The sequence below is a fragment of the Numida meleagris genome, chromosome 6 (genome assembly GCF_002078875.1).
Source record: "Numida meleagris isolate 19003 breed g44 Domestic line chromosome 6, NumMel1.0, whole genome shotgun sequence".
NCBI classification, from domain to species: domain Eukaryota; kingdom Metazoa; phylum Chordata; class Aves; order Galliformes; family Numididae; genus Numida; species Numida meleagris.
The window spans coordinates 13,887,810-13,909,892 of NC_034414.1; the positions used below are offsets into that span (position 1 = coordinate 13,887,810).

The 22,083-nt window shown below is 43.9% G+C and overlaps 1 protein-coding gene and 1 long non-coding RNA gene across 3 annotated transcripts in view; one reads left to right on the forward strand and one right to left on the reverse strand.

The window, feature by feature from the left end:
- The window catches only part of LOC110401821, a 28,730-nt gene extending 8,292 nt beyond the window's left edge, over window positions 1-20,438 (reverse strand). Inside the window, exons 1-3 of one of the 2 annotated variants that reach the window (XR_002440633.1) lie at window positions 17,573-20,438; window positions 15,972-16,136; window positions 1,585-1,784 (exon numbers count right to left, since the gene is read on the reverse strand). This is a non-coding gene — a long non-coding RNA (uncharacterized LOC110401821). The remainder of the gene's footprint in view (window positions 1-1,584; window positions 1,785-15,971; window positions 16,137-17,572) is intronic. The other variant, XR_002440632.1, reaches the window with a different exon arrangement.
- Window positions 535-17,565, forward strand: TH (tyrosine hydroxylase). The gene is made up of 13 exons (XM_021403323.1): window positions 535-632; window positions 4,695-4,898; window positions 8,437-8,611; window positions 8,835-8,923; window positions 9,124-9,191; window positions 10,876-10,926; window positions 11,407-11,552; window positions 11,899-12,034; window positions 12,143-12,212; window positions 13,262-13,318; window positions 13,911-14,006; window positions 14,170-14,303; window positions 16,716-17,565. The coding sequence occupies exons 1-13, from the start codon at window positions 543-545 to the stop codon at window positions 16,873-16,875; spliced, it is 1,476 nt and encodes a 491-aa protein (XP_021258998.1). The 5' UTR covers window positions 535-542; the 3' UTR covers window positions 16,876-17,565.

Below are 22,083 nucleotides of genomic sequence, written 5' to 3' on the forward strand. Positions count from 1 at the left end.
GAGGTATATGCACAAGAACAGCAACTGGTCCTACGGCTGAGCTGGGGGAATTGGTGCTACTTTCCTGTTCCTTTACTGCCTCAGTGACATGGCAAACAAGGGGGAAATAAAAGGCTGAATCTCTATCTTCTGTTTATTTTGTCCTTTAATGGATCAAAATCCTTTCATGCAGCACCCAATCCAGGAAAGTGAATGTACCAGATTGAAAAACTGTGAGAGAATGAACTCTATCAAGAAGAAAATAGGGGGGTGAAAAACAGAGAAGAAATCTTTTGGGCGCAGGCAAACAAGTGGGGGGGAGTGGCAGGTCTGCAAAGGCAGGGTGTATGCAATCTTTGTGGCGATTAGATTTAATGGGACAGAAACGCTTCTCTCCTTCACGTCCCCTCCTCCTCTCAGCCTGAGGGGGGAAAGGAGGGAGGTGGTGATGGGGGGGCGGCAGGAGGGGAGAAGCTTTGAAAGAATCTTTGACGTCAGCCTCACCCTATAAAAAGCTGGCAAGGAGCTGAAAAGCGGAGAGCAGAGCTCGTGGAAGAGTGAAGATGCCAACCCCCAACATCTCCACCTCTGCAGCCAAAGGCTTCCGCAGGGCGGTGTCAGAACTGGACTCCAAGCAAGCTGAGGCCATCATGGTAAGACAACTCTACCCCACTTCTTCCCCCTCCCCTGAAAAATGCAGCCTCTCCTCCAGCTACAGGCAGTGGCAGACAGGCATAGAGGGTCTAAGACTGTCTCTAGGGGTGTTTCCCAGCCCCGGCTCCAGGCCAGGGCAAGAAAATGATCCCCACACTCATCTCTACATACTGATATGTGTGAAATGCAAAGAATTAGGGGGATGAAAACTAAAATAAATGCACCCTCAACCCCCTGCAGCCAAAAGCAACTAAAATAACCCATAGACCTAGGGCAGGAGTAACAAGGCATTCCCAGCATTTAATGTAATTTGAAAACCTTAATGATGTCCTTCACTGCAAGACATTAAACTGCAGAGGTTTCATCTGCTATAGCATAATGGAAAAGTGTGAATTTCACTTCAGACAACATGCACGCTGCAGGCAATTCACTCAGTTTGCTGTTGCTCTCCCTGTACATCCTTTCCACATTTCTGTTCCTACCCCCTCATCATCATTTAGGACCCCGTTTTTACTTTGAGGAACACTTCTGCACACACTAAAGCTGCAGATGTAAGGGAAAGGAGAAAGAAACTTCCCGCTGGGCTATCAAGTGCCTTTAGAAAGCACACTCTGGTAAACTCATTGGGTAGGCTGTAGGAATGGGGCACTAACCCAAGTGGCAGGGCAGCCAGAAAAAGGCTAGAGACCATGGGCATGGGACAGTTCTGTCAGGGATGTGGCCAGGCTCTGGATGACCCCGATGGCATGGGGAGGGGACACCCTTGAGATACTTAGTAGGAGGAAATGTGGCAGAGGCATGAAAGGTGTTTTGGAGCATGCAGCATGACAGAAAGCAAGGGAAACAATTAGCAAACAAAGAGCTAAGCTCACTTTCTCTAGTAAATGAAAGCCAGGGAAAGCTTTCCTCTTGCACAGGCATTTTCACCCTGGCAAAATAATGAACACTTACGTGGTTCTTCAAAAACAGGGATTTTCCAGGCTGCTTTGTCAGATCAGTACTTGGGATGCTGGCTCTGCCTGGCAAAGGGGTGAGAGTTTGGCAATTGGGCAGGCAGGGCTGCTGTGTTGTGTTTGATGGGAAGCGGGACCTTGGGTGAAAGGGTTGCGGGAATTTGGGTCCACTGGATGTGCTGGAAAGGAGTGTGCAACCTGCAAGAGCAGATATAAGACCTCAGACCACCTCTGCATCCCTTCTTGGAATAGAAAATCTCAGAAAAGCAAAAATAAATGAAAAAATAGCCCTCCTACCTTGTGCAGGAGAGCTCCACAATCCCATGGCTTATTTTGCGGGCTTGCATGAAGTGAGAGGCATGACTCTGCATTTGTGTGTGGCAGTACACACCCCCAGCCCTCATGGTGTCCTCAGGCTACCAGCAACCCAGCCCCTACCACCACCATACCAGCTCCAGCAGGTCGGAGGCATCCCCTCTGAGCTTTGCAATCCCAAGTCTCATTCACACCAGAAGGTGTTTCACACACCAGTTGTGCCAGCCAGAGATAAACCCCCGTGCGAAATCCTTCAGGTTGTATATTTAGATTTTCTGCTTATAGGTTTTTTTTTTTTTTTTTCCCAAGATATCTTGTATCTGTAACAATGATCTGGTTACAGAGTGTTTAATCAGGAAATGGCAGCTGGAAGCCAAACAGCAGGAAGGATTGCCTGGGATTGCTACAAATAACGAGCCTAAATGCTTTAATTCAAAGCATCAGATTTTTAATGGCTAGGCATGCAGAGCTGCAGCAATTTCAAAGAAAGAAAAATTGATCCTTTGTATGAGGTGAATGACCAAGTTAGACTCAGATCCCAGATAGTTAAATAAGTGTTTTGCAAAATTAAACTTCTCACTTTAGCTAGATAGGCACTGAGGGAGTTAGTCCACAGGGAAAGTCAGAAATACTGTGTAAGAGCGCCTTCCAAAGAATGGATGTCATTTATCACAAGAGATCATTTTGGTTACTTTATATAAAAAACAGTGCCTAATTTCCAGAAAAAGGAGACAATGCCCTGACAAGCATAAATATGAGAAACAGGAGAGATGACGCTGAGAGGACAAGCACACAGCAAGCAAGCAGACCCTTCCTGATGTTCTTCTCCTAAACAAAATCCAGCCTTGCTCTTTTTTATAAACTTCCCCACTCAAACCATGCCAGTGCAGATCTAAGCATCTCCCAGAGCCCCCCATCTAGACATAGACCAAACCCCCTTCTCCTGCCTGTTGCTGTTATGGTTATACTATCACAACTCCTTCCAGTGGAAATTTAACTTGATTTATGGGAGTCTGGCTCCCCTCCTCTCACCCTCTCCATTCCAGAAGAAAACCCCTATTGCACTTTTGCACCTCAGGGCATAATGCGATAAAACTTCTTTAGCTGAAACACTTTGTACTGCTGCAGAGCACGGACCCTGTGGCTAGCCTAAGTCTGTTTGCCCTGCTTATTGCAGGTACCTGAAAGCAAACACCAGCTTAGCTTTAAATATAGTAGCAATATAAAATACATGCTGAAAGCCAAGCATGTGCTCGCAAGTTCTTAAAAGTTAAGGCCAGGATATTTATTAGAGGTCTTCTCTCTTTGGGCCCAAATACCACCAAATTTGGCAAATGGCAATATGTGCTTATTTGTTAGATGGTATTTTTGGTGCCCCTAGGAATAAAGAGGTTGAGGATCAGCAAATATCATTTCAGAGGGGTCTTTATTAATAAAAAAAAAGGACAAGGAAGAAGCACGTGGGCTGGTGTCTATAGGTGCAGTGTTTTTCAGGTTGCATTTCAAATGTCAGAGGGAAGCCCTGAAGCTCTGTGCTGCTGAAGCATCCAAGAAGGTTCTCAGAGGAAACATCACGGCGGGCTTTGAAACTTAAAGAGAAAGTAGGCTTAGTAGTTGAGCAGGCTATGTTTTTCAAAGAGAAATATTCTCCGGAGTTTCACAGGGTAGGGAAGGCATTGTTTGCTTAGCATCTATTTACCAATGATTTTCAGTAGAATTGAAGGACAAAAAATATACAGCCAGTCCATCTCTGTAAGTGGGTGCCGAGTGGCTTTATAAGCTATCCCCCTCCAATGATGCCCTTGGTTTCTTTTAGCAAGTTCTGAGGCTCTGTCATCTGGTTTGAGTGCTGAACACAGAAAATTGGAACCACCTGACCTGCCTCGAAGTGGAAGGCTTATTGCTGAAAGACCAGGAACAAATGAGTTAGCATATGAGCTGTTAGCATAATAAAAGAAGCAGCAGTGAAGAAATGGTTCATAGCTCACTGCAAATATAAAAGAACGACCTAACATGGCTCGAGGCACAGAGGTGCAGCAGTTTAGCTGCAATTCCAAGTAACTGTAGGGCTTAGTTGGGACAAAACAAACCTCCAGAGCAGTAGGAGGAATTTATTTTCAGGTTTGTAAGGATGTGGCTCCAATTATAAATCAGCGGGCAAGCGTCCACTTAAAGTCAGAAGAAGATGGCTGTAGGATACGTTTTTAGTGTTTCAGTGTGTCTGGAGACATATGGGCACAGGGCTGTGAAGAGAACACAAAGGGACATGGTGTGCTTAGGCTGGTGGTTGCATCAGGCCCGGGGAGCAGATGAGCTACTGTACTAACACACCAGTAAACACTTCATATTTCCTAGCCAGGGCACAGCTATGGGCTTCAGATCCACCTCATAGCATGTCTTTTTCTTAAGTGATTTCATGTTTATCTAGCACCTCACTCCTTGATTTTAGAAGACTCCTTAAAACTGTGCAAGAAGATCATTTCTGATTTTCAGTTTTTTGAATTTTTTTTTTTTTTTGCTGGTGAAGGTATGGGAGAAAAGCCCACTTAAGTCATACTCTGAGCACATTTTGCACAGATTTTTCCCAGAAGTTCACATATCTGAAAGTTTAATTTTAAAGCCTTAGTCCTGAACACCAGATCTTCCTTTGCAAACCTGAGCAAGTCAGCCTAGCCTTCCCGGTCTTCCTCTGATGGGGCACACCAGTCACACCCCATGCAGCTACCTAGGTTGCCTCTGACTCACCCCCCACAGCTCCCTAAGAAGCATTACTTATTTCTATTCTGCCTTTAGTCTCCACGGTTCATTGGTAGACGTCAAAGCCTCATTGAAGATGCCAGGAAGGAACGAGAGGCTGCAGCTGCAGCCACCGATGCTGCAGAGTCCACAGAGACAATTGTTTTTGAGGAGAAGGATGGAAGAGCCATGCTGAACCTCTTCTTCATGCTCAAGGGTACCAAGACCTCTCCACTCTCCCGAGCACTTAAGGTGTTTGAGGTGAGTCTCTAACCTGTTTCACTGGGCTCAAGGAACACTATGCTTTTCAGAGTGGTTTGAGGAGAAATATCACTTGAACCTACCAAGGAATATTCAGACTAGGTCTGACTACTGCAAGTTAAGAGTTAACAGTCTGCATGATCTCCCCACAGTCATGCTTTGCTCATGCCCTAACATGCCCACACTAGGAATGTGCTTTTATAACACTCCGGGTTTGACTTTGCTTAATTACTGAAGTCAGCCTCGCAATTTCACACCCACAATCCACGCCCATATTATTTGTAGCATACTCTGACAGCACCCTCTACTGCTCAGTCCTCTGTGCACTGGGTTCTGATCAAACATTCAAAAGACACCATGTGCCCCACATGGCTACAGAACAAATTCCCTTTCCACAGAACTGATCAGCTACTGGATAGTCTAAGAATCAGCCTTGATAGTCTAAGATTTGAGTGTTAAAGGTTGTGCTGGTTCCTCCACAGAGGTGCATTCTATAAATGGCTTTAAAATCAAGGGAAATTCATATCTGATTGCACTTTTGTCCCCAGCCAGCAATATAATCTTGTATTATCTAGGGTCTCTGTACCATGAATGGAAAGACTGAGATAAGCACTGGCTATTTAAACAGTAATCAAAACATGATAACTTGCATTTATGTAGTACATTCTCATCCAGAAGGATTCAAAAGTGTTTTGCAAACTGAGGATCTGTGCTATGTTTTATCTACAGTAGTTTAATCTCATTAACTTCATCAGTGAGAGGAGAGGACAATTTGTTCCTATTAATCAGTCACATGAACTGTAAGGGACCTGCAGAGGTCTCTAGTCCAACCTTCTGCTCATAGCAGGTCTAGTTGCAGCACGCTGCTCATGGCCCTGTTAGTTGCATTTTGAATATCACCAAAGCAGAGATTCTACAGTCTCTTTGGACCACTTGTGTAGCGTTTGACTGCCTTCATGGTAAAGAAAAAAAAGTTTTGTTTTTTTTTTTTTAAATGTCCTTGCTTCCAGTTTATGCCCATTGCCTCTTGGCCTCCCACTGAGCACTTTTAAGATGATCTTAGCTCTGCCTTCTTTATACCCTCCCACCAGGTAATAGGTTAAAGCAACCTGATCTCCCCTTCACCTCTTAAGGCTTAGCAAATCCAGTTCCCTCTCTTCTTCCTCATACAGTGTGCTCCAGCCACCCGTACACGTTGCCAGCCCTCCACTTTATCTGCTACAGTACATCAATATCTTTATTCTAAGGGACACGGAACACCACATGTGGTCTCTTTCATCCCAGACAGAGAGGAGAAATCACTTCCCTTGACCTGTTGTCTACAGCCCAGTAACTACAATTTAGTATGTGACTCCCCTTCATTGTCACAAGAGGATGATGCTGGCTCATATATTAATATTCTCTATTACTACATAATACACTCTTCCCTACAATATTCAACCCTTTGTGGGGTAAACCAGATCATCAGCAACACTACATCACAAAACTGCTACCTAACAGCCATAAACATAAAAAGTCTATTTGGGGGATAAGTATTTCCCTGAAATTAGAAGGCATCATAGCTACAGCCCATGCAGCACCATCTCTGATAATCTTCTGAAAAGTGTTTCAGATTATTAACACTTACAAAACATCTTGCATCTTCTCTAAAAGGATGGTTGTTAGAAAAAATGTTTTCTGGGCAACATTTTGTTCAACACCAAAAGAATCCCTCAAACACACCTGCCAGGCAAAAGTGTCACACTTCTCCACCAGTGCATTTTGTGTCACCATGACCGTGTCTCCTTCCTGAGAGAAGTGTACAGCTGCCAGGAAAGGCATAAAAAAATCTGTCGGTGTAACATTTCAAATGCTTAGCAGGTATGAAACATAGAGGTGTAGGCACTTGTATTTGGCAGACTGTATGTTACAGTGCATTTTAAGTCCCTAATTTAAACAACTTTTAAACATCAAGCAAGAAGCAGGGGCAGTTTACCTCCAAATATTTGTTGCTTTCCAGAGCAAATTACTTGCAGCATCAAGATCTGCTCTGGTTAAAAAAAAAAAAAAAAAAAAAAAAAAAACCACAAGCTTTTTGATCTTGTCACAGAGAGAGCTTTAAAGATAATAAAAAGACAAACATGTCAAGCCACGAGAGAGAAAGATTCATTTCCCAGATCCCTCTGGCAATGCAGGTACAAGATATGAAAGCAGACGGGCATAATGACATTTGCCTCATCATAAACCAGGCTGCAGGGAAGCTGGTTTCACTCTGCTGTATGTGTTACATGCAGTCAAAGCATAGGTAATGCAATCACAGCTGTCAGATTAATGCAAAGGTATTGATTGTTGAGGGGACAATGTAATAGTGAAGTTGGTAGGTACATTCAAAACACAGTCCTAAATTCAATTTACCTGTGGCATCGCATCTGTTCCTTCTCATCTGCCTCAGATTAACAAAAGAAATCATGTTCTTTCTTCTACTAAAGATATCTCAGAGACATTGGAAAGGTTGTGTCATTGTCCATGGACCTATGCTTGTACTCCAGGTTTTCACAGAGATAAAGAAAGCATCCAAAAATCTACCAAGACCTTTTTGAAGACTGTAGACTCTATTTTGTCTCCTTCTTATTCTTTGTGTGAATTCAGTTCTAATGATGAGCTCCAAATAACTATTAGAGTCTGAGCAGAATTTAGCAATCTGCTGGATGTAGGCAGAGCAAACGTTCCTCTTAAACCTCTTCCTCTGCTCCTCAAGAACCCTCACAAAACAAAACAAAATAAATCAATCTCTCTTACCACTTTGAGGAAAATGATGGGGTCCAAGTCTTATAGGAGTCTTTACATCAGTCACCGTTGACAAGAATGAGACCACGTTCTTCAAATGACATTAAGTAGCAATAAGGTGGCTGTTAAATCTTTGCCACGGCTCCCTCAGGAGGGCTATCATAAACATGTGAAATGGGGATGAAATCCTGTTTCTCAGACAAATAACTAGTCAACCCATCTACCTGCATTTTTTCAACGGTTGGCTTAAAAACAAAGTAAAGCATTTGCAGGTTTCTTTCAGCTGTAAACCAGCAACTAAATGGCCACTTCAGATTTTATGCTCGAGTGTAGGTATTCATCTGTGATTGCGTGTACAGTGGGTAAGTTAAACTGCTGTTTTTCTATGGATATCTAACACTTGTGATGGCAGGCAAGGGGACCTACGGCTCGTCCTGAGTCGTGCCCAGCGACATCGTTTCCTCACGTTCAGCACCACGGCCAGCGCCGCCCGCCTGTTCTCGGGCAAGTCCTGCCCCTCCTACAACATCCCCAAAAATTTAACCAAGAAAAGGGAGGGGGGCACAGGAGGTGGCTTTCCGTCCTAGCAATTTCCCCTCTCAGAAGCAGAACCTACATAATGGATACGCAAGTTTACCTCAGTCAAAATAATTTTTAACTGGGACCTCCCCCCAAACATAAGCGTGTGGACATTTTTGGAAAGCACCAATAGTTGTTTCAAGTGTTACAGACTCATTTAATGCTTTTGTTCTTCTTTCCCATGTTCTACAAGACATTTGAAGCTAAAATCCACCACTTGGAGACAAGGCTCAGCCGAAAGCCCCGTGAAGGGACTGCTGAACTGGAATATTTTGTGCGCTGTGAAGTGCACAGCTCTGACCTCAATACTTTTATTAGCTCCATCAAGAGGGTAGCAGAAGATGTGAGGACCACTAAGGAAGACAAATGTAAGAAAATTATAAATTACTCGATTTTTTTTTGTGTGGAGTGGTTGAGATAGGAATGGGTCAAAGATTTCAATAGTCACAGAAAAGGGGAAGCGATACTGGATGCTGACTGTGACCAAAAGAGAAGACTGTCTCAGGGTCACCTCCTTGCACGTTTCTCCACAAAGTCTCACATCCATCCTTTGCTTCCACAACCAGCTTCTCTTCTTCTATCTCCCCACAGTTCACTGGTTTCCCAGAAAAATATGTGAACTGGACAAGTGCCACCATTTGGTCACCAAGTTTGACCCTGACTTGGACTTGGATCACCCGGTGAGTGTATGGATACATCCCTGCATTTGAGACCTGAGCCAGCCCTCAGAAACAAGGAGCTAGAGAACAGCAACTCATGCAGCTGGTCAGAGAATTGTACTGGAACCACCAGTTGCTCCAGCCAGCAATGAACTTTATGGGGTTAGAAATTCAGTAACTGATTAAAAGCATTGTGTTTATGTTCCTATTTGTCATCCTAGGGCTACTCTGACCAGGTATATCGCCAGAGGAGGAAATCAATAGCAGAAATCGCTTTTCACTATAAGCAGTAAGTATCTTCCCTTACATTCACACAGGAATAATACCGTGTCAAAACAGCCTATTGAGAAGTAATTAATGCTACTTGCATGATACTTTTTAAAATGTTTTCTCCCATTTAGCCTTGCCAGCTCCTTTCGTATGCTTCTCTCCATGCATTTCAGTTTCTTCCTAATTCAAAAATCCCTGTGGTCATTTATTCATATATTGATAAAGCCAGAATAAACTCCCCACATAACAAAAGCTACTTATAATTCCAACAGATCTCTAACTTCATTTTGAACTATCGCAACTCTTTTAGAATGACATCTAGTCTCAACTTTAAAGTTTCATATACTGAAAAAAATTACCATATGCCTGGAAAACTTATTCCAATAGTTCATTATGCTGACTGAAAAAGATGTTTAATTTCAAAACAAAACATCAGTAGATTTTGCTTTTGCCCAGTGGATCACACATGTCTTTCATAGAGTTTTATCACTTTTTCCACCCCATTATGGTACTTAAAGACTCCTAACTCTTTCTGATAAATTAAATAGATTCCAACAATGGTCTCATAACTGTCTTATATAGAATTAAGACTATCTCTTATACTCCTACTTAATACTTTCATTCTGATGTAAGTAGCGATAGCACTAAATCTCTTCACTACAACATCAATCAGAGCTCCAGTGTTCAGCTGGGTTAAGAAAACACTCCCTAGATCCTATTCAGTAATGTTGCCTTCCACCATAGTGCCTCTTTAAGAAGCACTTAAATGTAGATTCCCTTAGTGAGCCATGCTGAAAGCAGGCTGTGGAAATTATCTGGGTCACCGTCTTGAGCTGTCTATGCACTTGATGTGGTCCCACCATGGCTTACTGACTGCTCTGTTAAATTTCATGTTTGATGCACATTCAAAGCTCGGAATATATACTATGATCGTTTTTGTCTTGTACTAATACGAAATGCATAGAAAATCACTGTGCCAGCAAGAGAGTCCCAAGGGACTGAGTAGAAATACTCTACTAAGATGATGCACCCATTCAGAATGTCTTCTCCTGCCTTTCAGGTTAGCATTTATAGGCTGCTGTTTAACATCCCTTCAGGCTGTTAATGGAACAGGAACTATGCTTTATCACTGTAATATGTGAATATCTCATTTGTTCAAAAATACAGATCAGAATGATTTAGAAAATACAATTGTTGCAATGCAGAAATAGCAAGAGCAGTCTTCAGTTCCCACTTATCGTCAGAATGGCTTTTCTTGCTGTCCTTAATCTCGCAGACAATACACCTTTTTCCTGCAGCTCAAACGTGTTTAGTGGTCCTTGCTATCAGCTTTTATTTCCCAGCCACTGATTCATTCTAACAACCATCAGTTCCCTGCAGCTTAGGCACATGAAATTAATTTATTCTCAGACAAGGCTTCCTATTTTCTCAGTGAAAACCATTTTGACTGGAAATACTATGCCTGCTAAGCTTCTGCTCATCCTTTGCTTATTTATAACTTCCAGTGAGACTAATGCCTTTCTCTGTTTTTGCACCTGTGAAAGTGACCTAGTATTAAAACTTGGCCTTTCCTGTCACCATGTTTGGTTTAAAGAAGTTTGATCACCATCATACAGAGCTTCTCCAAAGGGCTTCCTTCTCAACAGGGAGAGGAGCTTGGCTTGTGCTCTGCTGCTGTCAGTAACGGTGCATTTGCCTTGCAGTGGGGACCCAATCCCTCATGTGGAGTACACAGCAGAGGAGACTGCTACCTGGTGAGTGCTGATTTAATCTTATCTCAGGGCTTCAGAAGACTAGAAGCTGGGAATCAAAACCTAGATTGTTGTAGTGATTTGCAAAATACCCTAGGAGTTTCCTCAAAGAGAGTTTCCCCAGAGAGGAAGTTATATCAGCTTAGGGGTACCACTGAGCACTCTGACTCCTAAACAAGGTCACATTTTGTTTATATTGACTGTCTTTATAGTGCAGCTCCAGGAACTGACATACAGGAAATACTTGAATTTCAGTTAATGCCTTAAATACCATCTTCTGACCTTGAAGGTCGGTGCAGATACGACTGATGCTACATGCTTCTATGAATATGTACATTTGTATACCCCTATAAACATGCAAAGAGACAGACTTAGTCCAGCAGAAAGCAAAGGACCAGAAATCTAGAGACATGAGAACCTGGTAGCATACATCTAGAGGAAGAAGTGGCCAAGTCATTGACTGTGTCACCTCTTGTCCTGAAGGAAGGAGGTGTACAGCACTCTGAAGAGCCTGTATCCAACCCATGCCTGCAAGGAGTACCTCGAAGCATTTAATCTACTGGAGAAATTCTGCGGCTATAATGAGAACAACATCCCCCAGCTGGAGGAGGTCTCTCGCTTCCTGAAAGGTGAGTGCAAGTCCCAGATGGAGCAGAGAAAAGCCCAGGGGACCCGGATCTGGGGCTGCCAGGGCTCCAGCACAGTGGTGGCAGCTGCAATGGAGAAATCTAAATATGGAGGAGGTGAGGTGTTTGAACTCACAACTAAACAGGGTTAGTACAACTCAAGGTCAAGACCATCATCAACCCCACTGAAAACCTAATGACCTCCTTAGTAGAAGCAGAAACATTTGTTTTGGCAGTGAAGGAGCTGTTTAGCTTCCAGCACTGAATATTTCCTCTTTTGTTGCTGGAACCATAAGACAGCACAGCCTGTGAGCTGACCTCTCACGCCAAGTCTTGTGCACTGTTTCAGAGAGGACTGGCTTCCAGCTCCGGCCCGTGGCCGGCCTACTGTCTGCACGCGACTTCCTCGCCAGCCTGGCCTTCCGTGTGTTCCAGTGCACGCAGTACATCCGCCACGCATCTTCGCCCATGCATTCCCCTGAGCCGTGAGTAGTGCTGGCCCTGGTGGCCAGCAAGGAACATTTGGCATTTTCCCTAATGGGCAAGCTATCTGCTGCTGACTGCATTTTCCTCCTTCCCCTGGGCAATGGCAGGGACTGCTGTCATGAGCTACTGGGGCACGTACCAATGCTGGCTGACAAGACGTTTGCCCAGTTCTCTCAGGTAAGGTAGTTTTCTGCTGCTTCTCCCCAGGAGCATAAGGGAGTAGGTGAGAACCCAAACAGGCCTGATTGTCACACTCCTGGCAAGGATGTTGCCTGGAGGAGATTTTCTCCTCTCCATCCTTCTCCTAGGTTTTTGCTGCACCACACCTGCAGTTGAGCATTGCTTTGCTAAAAGGTGCTTCTACCGGACATAACAATGTACTCCAAATCAATTGCTATCATGATAGCACATCCAGCACTTATTTGTGATGAAGATGTCAACTAGGGACAGATTTTGCAATATATGAGCACATCTGGGTTTGGTACTCATTCCTTCAACATATGACGTGACTGCCTCAGCTCCAGCCTTGGCTGATACCTCTTTGCTTTCAGTCTTGCCTTTTCTTACTAATCTTACACCCTTATTCTATGCTATAAATTGAAGAATACTTGGGAGCCTTTTAATCTGAGTGCAACTAAGCCACAGAAAATGCTCGACAGTTTCAGTAGACTATATCTTTTGTTTCCAGGCAATAAAAACATGGCAATTTGTGTGTAAGAGCATCACTAATTGTCTTTTGGTAGTCATCAAGAAAAAGGCGGGTTTAGGGAAAAGATGGTCATATTTGATGGTGACGAAGGAAGGGAGACCCCAGGAGTGGCAATATGGGAGTACCAGCCTGGAGGTGCAGTGGGGCAGATGGAGAATGACTGCAGCAGGAGCCACCAGGCAGGGGACATGGGCAGCAGGGAAGGGAGAAGAAGAGAGCAAAAAAGGACGAGCAAAACAAGCATTTCAAACAAATCGTTCCAGTAGAAACACTGGCTAATGTGAATTCCCTGACATCAGCTACAGGCTATGAGATAGACAGGAATTTCCAACAGCAACATCTTAATATTTCCTTTTATCCTCTTGTCATCCAAAAAAAAAAAAAAAACGCTCTATGAGTTTTCATAACTGCTGACTGGATATCTGTACTGTGAGAGAATTGGATAATTAACCAAGCCCTATGTGTTTAGAATGGATCTTGCCTCAAATCTGTCCTGATGTCTCTCTTACATTCCCAGGACATTGGGCTTGCATCTCTGGGAGCAACTGATGAAGAAATTGAGAAACTGTCAACGGTAAGCTTTTCTGTCAGCACCACAGGGGCCCCAGGTTCTCCATTAGAATGTCTGTGGTGCTAGAGGTAATGGTACAGGCTGGTAACCCTGCATTTGCAGGTTTAGGGTCCCCAAACAAGCTGCCTCCAGGTGACCGTGCAGAACAGAGATCAGCTGAACAGCAGAGCTCACTTGCACATTAACCCAGTTTTCAGAGGCACCAGAGTATCAACGAGCATCATATTTCTAACAACAGCATCACTGGGATTCTTTGGGACAGGATTAAATTGCATTCATTTCCTCTGGCTCTACCTCAGCAAGGTGACTGGCCTGCTCCAAGGGCACCCAATGGTAGCACCATGCAGTGGCCAAGCATAGAGGGAACCAGTGCAGGGGCACAGTTTGTCCTGGCATGGCAGTGGTTTAGTTTAGCACTCTACTCTGGCAGGGCTGGCTGCAGGGTAAGGAGGCAGAGGATTATCCTGCATGCAGTTTGGTGGCCATGCCAGGCACCCTTTCATTCAAACATCTCCAAACCCTCACCACAGCGCATGGACAGGGAAATGAACATGAGGAGTTGTGTCCACCACATGTTTTCCTTTTTGTTTTACAGCTTTACTGGTTCACAGTGGAGTTTGGACTCTGCAGACAGAATGGGATAGTCAAAGCCTATGGGGCAGGGCTCCTGTCTTCCTATGGGGAGCTTATAGTAAGTCCCAGCACAAATTACCTCGCTGCTCCAGACTTTTTACTGCAAAACCCTTCTTCTTCTGAATAGCTGCAATAATTTTTGCAGATCTATTCTCCATTTTTAGCATGTTTTCTCTGGATTCCTTCATTTCACGCTAGCACTTTTCTCACTGTGTCCACAGCACTCCTTGTCTGATGAACCAGAGGTTCGGGACTTTGACCCCGACGCTGCTGCTGTTCAGCCCTACCAGGACCAGAACTACCAGCCTGTGTATTTTGTGTCTGAGAGCTTCAGTGATGCCAAAAACAAGCTGAGGTAGGACTGGGCACTGAGGGAGACCCAAACAGAGGAACACAAAGCTATATTATTTCAAAACAGAGGTTGGCACCATATTCTGCTTCCAGTATATAATCTCAGAAAAGCTCTGGAAAGAGTTCAACATTCACCCATTTTTTCACATGGAGTAAAGTGATTTATCAGTTCCTACAGGTCCCAGCTTCTCTCTGACTGGCACACAAACTATCCAGCAAAAGGCGGGCTGGAAGGTTTGGATGGAGAGGAGTGGGACAGAGAGAGAAGCACTCATCGAGGCAAGGCTGAGGGAGTGAAAGAGGGGACAAATCTAGCATATCTCCCTAATTCTCAGAAGAAGGAGTTAAGGACCATCTCCAGTTCCCAAGAGAGGCTGAGAAACATAGTAGAGCACTGGTGGGAAGTCCAGAAGACAGAGTCTCAAAGAACTCTTCAGGACTTCCTCTGCTTCCTTGCCAAAGGAAAGCCATGTCAGGCACTAGCCAACCAAAACAGTAGTCCCCCACAAGCATGTGCCCCTCTGGAACACATCAGTTGTGTCATATAAAAGTTTTAGGAGAGATGTGAAGAGCTATTCAAAATATTTTTTTTATCTCTGAATTTAGGAGGCAGAAGAAGTGTTTGTCTGTCAGAGTAGAACTTGGGCAACTTACACATCTTTCAACCAGCAAAAATCTCAGCAATATTAGTAGCTTAGTCACAAGGAAAAACAATTGCACAATGTGGATCCATTGGAAAAAGGAAGTTTTTCTTCCTATAGCATGGTTAACAGACCCCACGCAATATCTCGCTAGTATTAATTTGGTTTTCATGCTGCATGCAACCGCAAACAGGTTGAGACTGCAGGGGTAGCTCTACTCACAAATGGCAGTTCAGAATAACATCATCTTGGCCATACAGTAATTTATAGGAGGAAAACTCAGTCCTGTCACATTTAGTTGCAAGAGAAAACTTTTGCCTATACCATTTTGTCTTAGCATAGATAGGGTGTATGTTGAGACAAAGCATCACACAACATGCATGACTTTGCAGATCCCACAAATGAGGTATTTCACATAAGTAACACAGCAAGGATTGTCATATTTCAGTTTCTGCTTCTATGGCACTCACTTGCACCACTCATATAACCCAGGGTCCAGCTGCTCAAAAGCAAGCACCTAGCACTCTTCCTCTCACACACACTGCTTTAAAAAAAAAAATCACCCAGCTGTTGGCTCACGGCTCATTTCCTTGCATTTAAAAGGGGAAAAATACACTACTTATTCAAGCTTTCGCTAGAAAATGTTGACAGTGACAGGCACTTTAAAAAATCCTCCACCAGGCTGAAGCTTTGGCCATGTGACCCCTGGTCTTCTCCAAAGTCAGGGGTGCTTCTGCCCCATATCCCAGTAATCAGACTACCCGCAGCACGCAGAATCAGCCCAGGGAGCATTAGAGGAAGCGATGCACTCTCCAGTCCGTGCAGACCCGCGGTAGCCACAAGAGGGTACCCTAAGCTAAGCAATTCAGGAGGAGAAGGGTGAAGCCTTGGCAATCAGCACGCCTGCCCCAGTGCTTGTTTCTCCCTCAATCATCACAGGTCTTTTCATTTTGAGATTTTAGCCTTGAGTGCACAAATGTAGATTCCCAACTCAATATCAAAAGTCAAAGAAGAAAAACCCACAAACCTACCTTGTCAGGTGTACAGACATAAGGGCTTGGATCCGAATAAGAGAAACCTTCCTCTTGCTGTGTTTTCACCATGACCTTCATGAGCACTTAGCCATGTACATCTGGTGATAAAGTCTGTGCCAGGAGAAGTCAGGGTTGTCACTCAGGTTCAGGCTCCAGTTGGCCCTGGGTATGAAATAGTGCAGCTTTACTCAGTTCACCCTGGTGATGCTATTCCCATCCCCATGCACAGGTCTGATCTGCTGCCTCTCAGTACTACCCTAACATGGCCTGCAGCTAGCCATCTCCTTCCCAAGCAGAGATTAGTAAACAAGTGAATGACAGAAAGGATTTAGGAATGTAATACTATAATGCCAGAGGTTTCCCCTGCAATTAGTGTCTAAATCTCCTTGGTATTTTTGAAAGAAAAAGAAAAGCAATTTAAGTAGAAAGTGTCTGGAGATAGCCACAGGGGTGACAAGTTCAGTGCACTCTCCAGTTTGATACAAGCCCATATTTTCAGCCCCAAGAAACTTGTTGTCAAACCCAGTGTCCTCCTTGCTGGATGGAGCGGTCTCAGTGACCTCTATAGACCTGTGCAGCTGGGAAGATGAGAAACCAAAGCTTTTGCATTAAGTTGGATGTTCTGACTAAGAGAGGCATTTGTCTGTTGTGATCTGGGTGAACGGTGATGGGGAGGAGGACGGTAGGAGCCAGGCTCAGGACCTGTCTCTTTTACCAAGACCCTGTATCCTTTCCTTACAGGAACTACGCAGCACATATCAAGCGGCCCTTCTCAGTGAAATATGAGCCCTATACCCACAGCATCGAGCTCCTGGACAGCCCCCAGACCATCTGCCACTCCCTGGAGAGTGTAAGGGACGAGCTTCATTCACTGATTAATGCTCTTAATGTGATCAGTTAATAAGAGAACTGGGCTCCTCCATTCCCCTCTGCCCCCTCCACCCCCCGTTCCTAGCCCATAACTTCTACCTGTTGTCTACAAACATTTGCACTGCTGCCTGTCCCCGTGCTACCCCAACAGTTTGCCACACTGGAATGTAGGGCCAGCTCAGAGGAAGGCAGAGGGATAAACCCAAGGCCTGCTGGCATCTTGGGTGGCTTTGCCTCTGACTGCTGGGAGAGGCTTAACACAGTCCAAAGACATGGGCCAGGCTACAAACTTGAAGTCAAGAGTTGTGTACTAGGCCCCTGGATGCAAGGAATAGGAGAAAACTGCTTTATTGAAAACCAGATTCATTAAAAGGAAAAGAATAAGAAGAAAGTAAAAAGCTATTCTTTGTAGTTTGAGAGAATTAGCCTGCCTTTTTAGCTCCAAAGCAACTCCTTACAGCAATTCCACAAAGGACAGTCAGTCTCCACCACCTCCTGCCTGTTACAGTCCCTTGCACTCGGGAAAAGCAGAGCTGCTCAGGAGCACTTATGCTGGAACCAAGATCACGAGATTCAAGATATCAGCTCCAGCCTCCCCACAGCTTCTTGCACATGAGTCCATGTGCTCACCACCCCATCAGGACGTAAGGAGCACTGGAATATCCTTAAAGCTCTACACTGACCTAAACCAACTGTATCTACCTAGCATAGAGGAACCCCCAACCTACCTGCATTCTCCCCCCCCAACTCAAGCATCATAGGACAATCCCAAGACCAGAAGCAGAGCCTCCAAACACTCTTTTAAAAGCTCCCACACCTGAGACTGTGGCAGCCCCTTTTGTCAGCTTCAATTGACTCCTAATGCCTCCCACTTCTCACCCTCCTAGCCCCACCTGGGCAGCAATTTTCTTGATGAGGGGAGGGACACAGATCACAACCAGCTGGGCTGTTGGTGTTCAGTAGCTCAGCTACTGCAGCTTACAGCCACAGCTGTTGATGCTCATGTGTGCTGGTGGCCTTGGGCAGCCTTGGTGCTTGAGTTTATCGGTTCTGGCACTCAAGTCCTGTGGGAGAATTTCACAGGCTTTCACTTCTCCAGTATTGCACAAATACAGCATCACCTTGTTCTTACATAGCCCAATATCATTGTCACCTGATGTGGCTCAGAAGCATGACTAATTCTATTACTGTTCACTTCTGAGGAAGGTAGCATGCAATTAGGGTCCTCAAGTCCGGTCTCATCTAGCTTTCACTGTTGATATAAATCACTTGCTCTGGCTCAAAGCTCTCAGTTTTACTCCCTCTGTTTCTGCCCTTCTTATCTTCTTGCCAGCTGTCTCATGGCTGAGCAGTTTGCTCAGAATGTGGCCCAAGGTTATGCAGCTGGGCAGTATCAGAGCTAGGCTTGGGATGTGCGGAGGCAGCACAACAGTTAGGGGGACAACAGGTTGGGAAAGTAAGAGTAGTTGTTTGCACAATCAATAGTAACATTTATGTACAGACTTCTAGCATTCTTATCCTCTGTATATGGATTTTTATCATTTATTCTTTAAAGAAATTCATGGCCCAGTGGATAATTTTGGTTATTGGCTAGGTATGTTCCACTACTTACAAATGCTATCACCCTTCTGTGTTACCTCTGCTGTCGCTCAGTCATAATACCTTACAATTCAATACATATTTCCCATTTCAGATTTTTGTATAGGTATATTTAACCCTCAGTTCTCTCAAATTGTATCTAGTTAGCTGCTAACAGCACAGTCTCCCATTCGCTTCAAGCATCCTTTCTGCTTCCTCTCTTATTTGACCCCCTCCTGAATTCCTCCACACTCAGGCACTTGCTCAAAAGAGCATTACAGAAATCTGTTTCTCCTCGAGTTAGTCCTCCTTGGAGAATTGTCCCGTAAATGAACAAAACTACCTACTTCATTCAGCTGTTGTAATTTTAGAACATTTTTCCAAAGCTTCAGCTATGATTTCCCAATCTGGGTGGATCCAGATCTTTGAGCTGTAACTCTCAAGGTTCCCTTAAGAGCTGTAACAATTTTTAATTTGGGATCTTAAGTTATTACTATCACATTAAGAAGCTGCAGCAAGGTAATCGACGCTAAGGCAGGCTAGGTCACAGGTTAGACATATCACTAAGAAAAGGACGCTGGTTTGGCCTCAAAGCCCATAAAGGTCTGAGGGTGATCGCCTTGGATTCTCCAAGGCACTTCACAGTCATTTTCTGCCTTGTTAAATGTCTATAATTAATGCAATATATAAAAAGAACAAAGCTGTTAATATGGAGTGAGGAGCCAAGTTAAAAATTCTTGCAAACTGCCGGAGACCTCAACTCCTCCGCTTTGCTTCGGAGTTTGCATCGCTGCACCATGACTCTCTCAGCTGCTGCTTGCTCGTGGGGCTGTAGTAAAATCTGTTGCCCTACAAAAATAGAAAATAAGCAAAGCTCAAGGCATAAACCAGCACTGTTCGTACGCAAGCACATAAACAGATTTGCTGCAGCTACGCACGCCAGCACAAGTGAGTGGCAGTCCCTTACTCCTGAACTGGGACAGGGTTGGGCTCACCGAGCAGGCTGAGTGCTGGGGGGGCTTTCCGTGTCCGTGCTCTTGGCAAATCCATGTCAAATTCCAGAATGACTTGGCCTCTTAGGGAGACACTGGAGAAACATGAACCCATTTGTATTTACCATTGCCCTCATCTACTTAATATCTTAGAGGATTTATCCTATTAGTAACATAATAGGTCCCCTTCCACTTTGTCTCTAAGGCTTGTTTCTTTCTATCCAATTTCAGATATATTATTTGACCCTTCATAATCAATGTATGAATTTTATTATTCATTCTCAGCTTCCCTATTCTTCTCACCTTGCTTTTGAGCCTTATTTCTGCCTTATCTTGCCTCAGTATTTTAGAGTCTTGGACACTGAGCCACCAAGGAACACACTAGCCAAACAAAACATGGTACTGTTGTAAACCAGTCCCTCATTTGTCACTGCTTCTCAATCCTACTAAGATCAAGAGTAATTTTTCAGTCCATCATTTTGGATATTGCCCTACAATTAACTTTATCCTATTTTTGATACTCTGACTCATTTTTTTTTGCCAGTCTGGAAGATTGCAAGTGGTAGTGTATATTGAGACTTTGTTTAATCTCCTGGTTACTCATAAGACTTGAGTTACTTCACTTATAAAAAACTCCTTTATCTCATCCTATCTCAACTGCTGTTCCAAATCTATGGACAATCTCCTTCAATAGCACATTTACAGTTACAGTGGCTGTATTCCTCCTAGTGGGAAAAGCCCCAACCTATCCTGAAAAGATGTTCATGGTGTCAGATAGAGACATCTTTCCTTTGCTTGTGGCAGTTTAAGTGCATGATCCCTTTGCAGTATCTGTCAATATCCTTGGTTTAGCTAATGCAGTTGTGTTGGCATATTTCTTCTATTACTTCACTTTTGCATCATACTATCACAGAACTGCTTGGATTGAAAGAGACCAGGGATGGGGCACCCACAGCTCCTCTGGGCAGCCTGTACCAGTGCCTCACTGCCCTCTGAGTAAATTGCACACCTCATGCCATTTTTATTTGTTTCATTTGGGGCCACATATAAATTCCTTGCATTCCTTTTATAGTACCCTGTTCTCACTCTCTCTCTTTTTTTTTTTTTTTTTGTAATGTTATAACAGTCTGAGATGATTTGATCTCATTCAGCCAGCCACAGTATCCATCCCTTCTCTTCTAGCCGATTCCTGGTTGGAGCTGCCATAAATAAACCCAGAGTCGATTTATATACTTGTTCATTAAGTTGTATCTTAGCATTGTGTTCAGTCTTCTTACATGCTTTAGCTTCCTTCACATATATTTTATTCCCACTCTCTAGGCATGCAAAATAAACATCCAGTTTTCTTTGTGGGTGTCCCATTATCTGCTTACCATCACCCTTCTCATTATAAGACAACCTGTATTTCACTCTAGTATCAACAAAGTAGCTATCTGTAAAGAGATACTGGATTTATGTCTTTTACTGCTTTCTATGACAGCTTGTGCTTTTGCTCCTTGTCAAGATCCTTTCTCTAGTTCTCTCGTTCCACTAATAACACTATCCTCAATTATTTTTCCTCTCTGCACAAGCTTAGCACTCCTATGGGTGCACAGCACCTTCGGTTCATTGCTGGTTTCCTTTCAAAGAACATCCACATTTTAACCCATTTCTTCTCTTTGTGCTTAAGAGCAGAGTATGAGTAGATTGGGGTATAATCAAAGTATCAATGGTGAAAGCTAGAAGGACCGTCACAGACCAGACCATGCTTGCTCATTGTCAGGGAAATTTTGGTCTGGCCCCTGGAGAAGGGGAAATACATACTCTACTGGTATCCATTTTTCTTCATTGTTTTTCTGTAACAGTACTGCTCCCACAGAATGAGCTCATGCTGAAATTCTTACTATGAAGGACTTCCCTTCAACTGCGTGTCCTATTGTAGGAGCTTTTCAAGCAGCTTCTTTCGCTATAGGTAAATTGTCATTGCACTCCTACTTCAGCTCCATTCCTGTTTCTTCTGTAATTTTCATAATGCTTTGATAATACTAGCAAAGTTACGGATATGGTACCACAATTCAATCCTCCCAGCACTCTCCAGAGTTCAGTCTGAGTAATGGGAGTCTTTATTTCACAGAAAGTTTAAGCTTCCTCACATCTATCTTGTTTTGCCAGTTCCAATTCCCCAGCAGTTAACCTGGGATTGCATTAAATGTGCCGTATTCAAATTGACTTTGAATCCCTCTTGGTCTATTAATTTTAAAGCTCAGATACCTCTTTCTTGTAACTCTTCTTCTGTAGCTGTGGTCCCCAGAATATCATCTACATAATATCTTTTCTGTGTCCTCCAGAGACCATCATTCAAACACTTTCTGAACAAAAGCGCGTGCAGCAGGGCAGGTGCTTGGCCCTGTGAGATGCAAATAATTATTGTTTGTCTCTTAATGTGAAAGCAGCTCTATAATTTGGTTCTTCTCTTTCATTTTGCCATATGTGAATCATGGAGTGCAATTGTGCCGCTAGTTCTCCTAATTTATCCCCTGTCCAAGGAGCCTGACTCTGCACTGCGGCTGCCAGGGGAATGGAGACACCAGTGCTCTGCTGGGATTGGGCAGTGGACACATGGTGCTGCTGATATACGAGCAACTTTTCGTCAGTTCTTCAAAAGCTCTCCATATTTCCCAGAGTACTGA

Coding starts and splice junctions, on each gene's coding strand:
- TH (XM_021403323.1), top strand. CDS start 543: ATGCCAACCCCCAACATCTCCACCTCTGCAGCCAAAGGCTTCCGCAGG. Junction 8,612..8,834: donor GACCACTAAGGAAGACAAAT/GTAAGAAAATTA, acceptor ATCTCCCCACAG/TTCACTGGTTTCCCAGAAAA. Junction 13,319..13,910: donor AAATTGAGAAACTGTCAACG/GTAAGCTTTTCT, acceptor TTTGTTTTACAG/CTTTACTGGTTCACAGTGGA.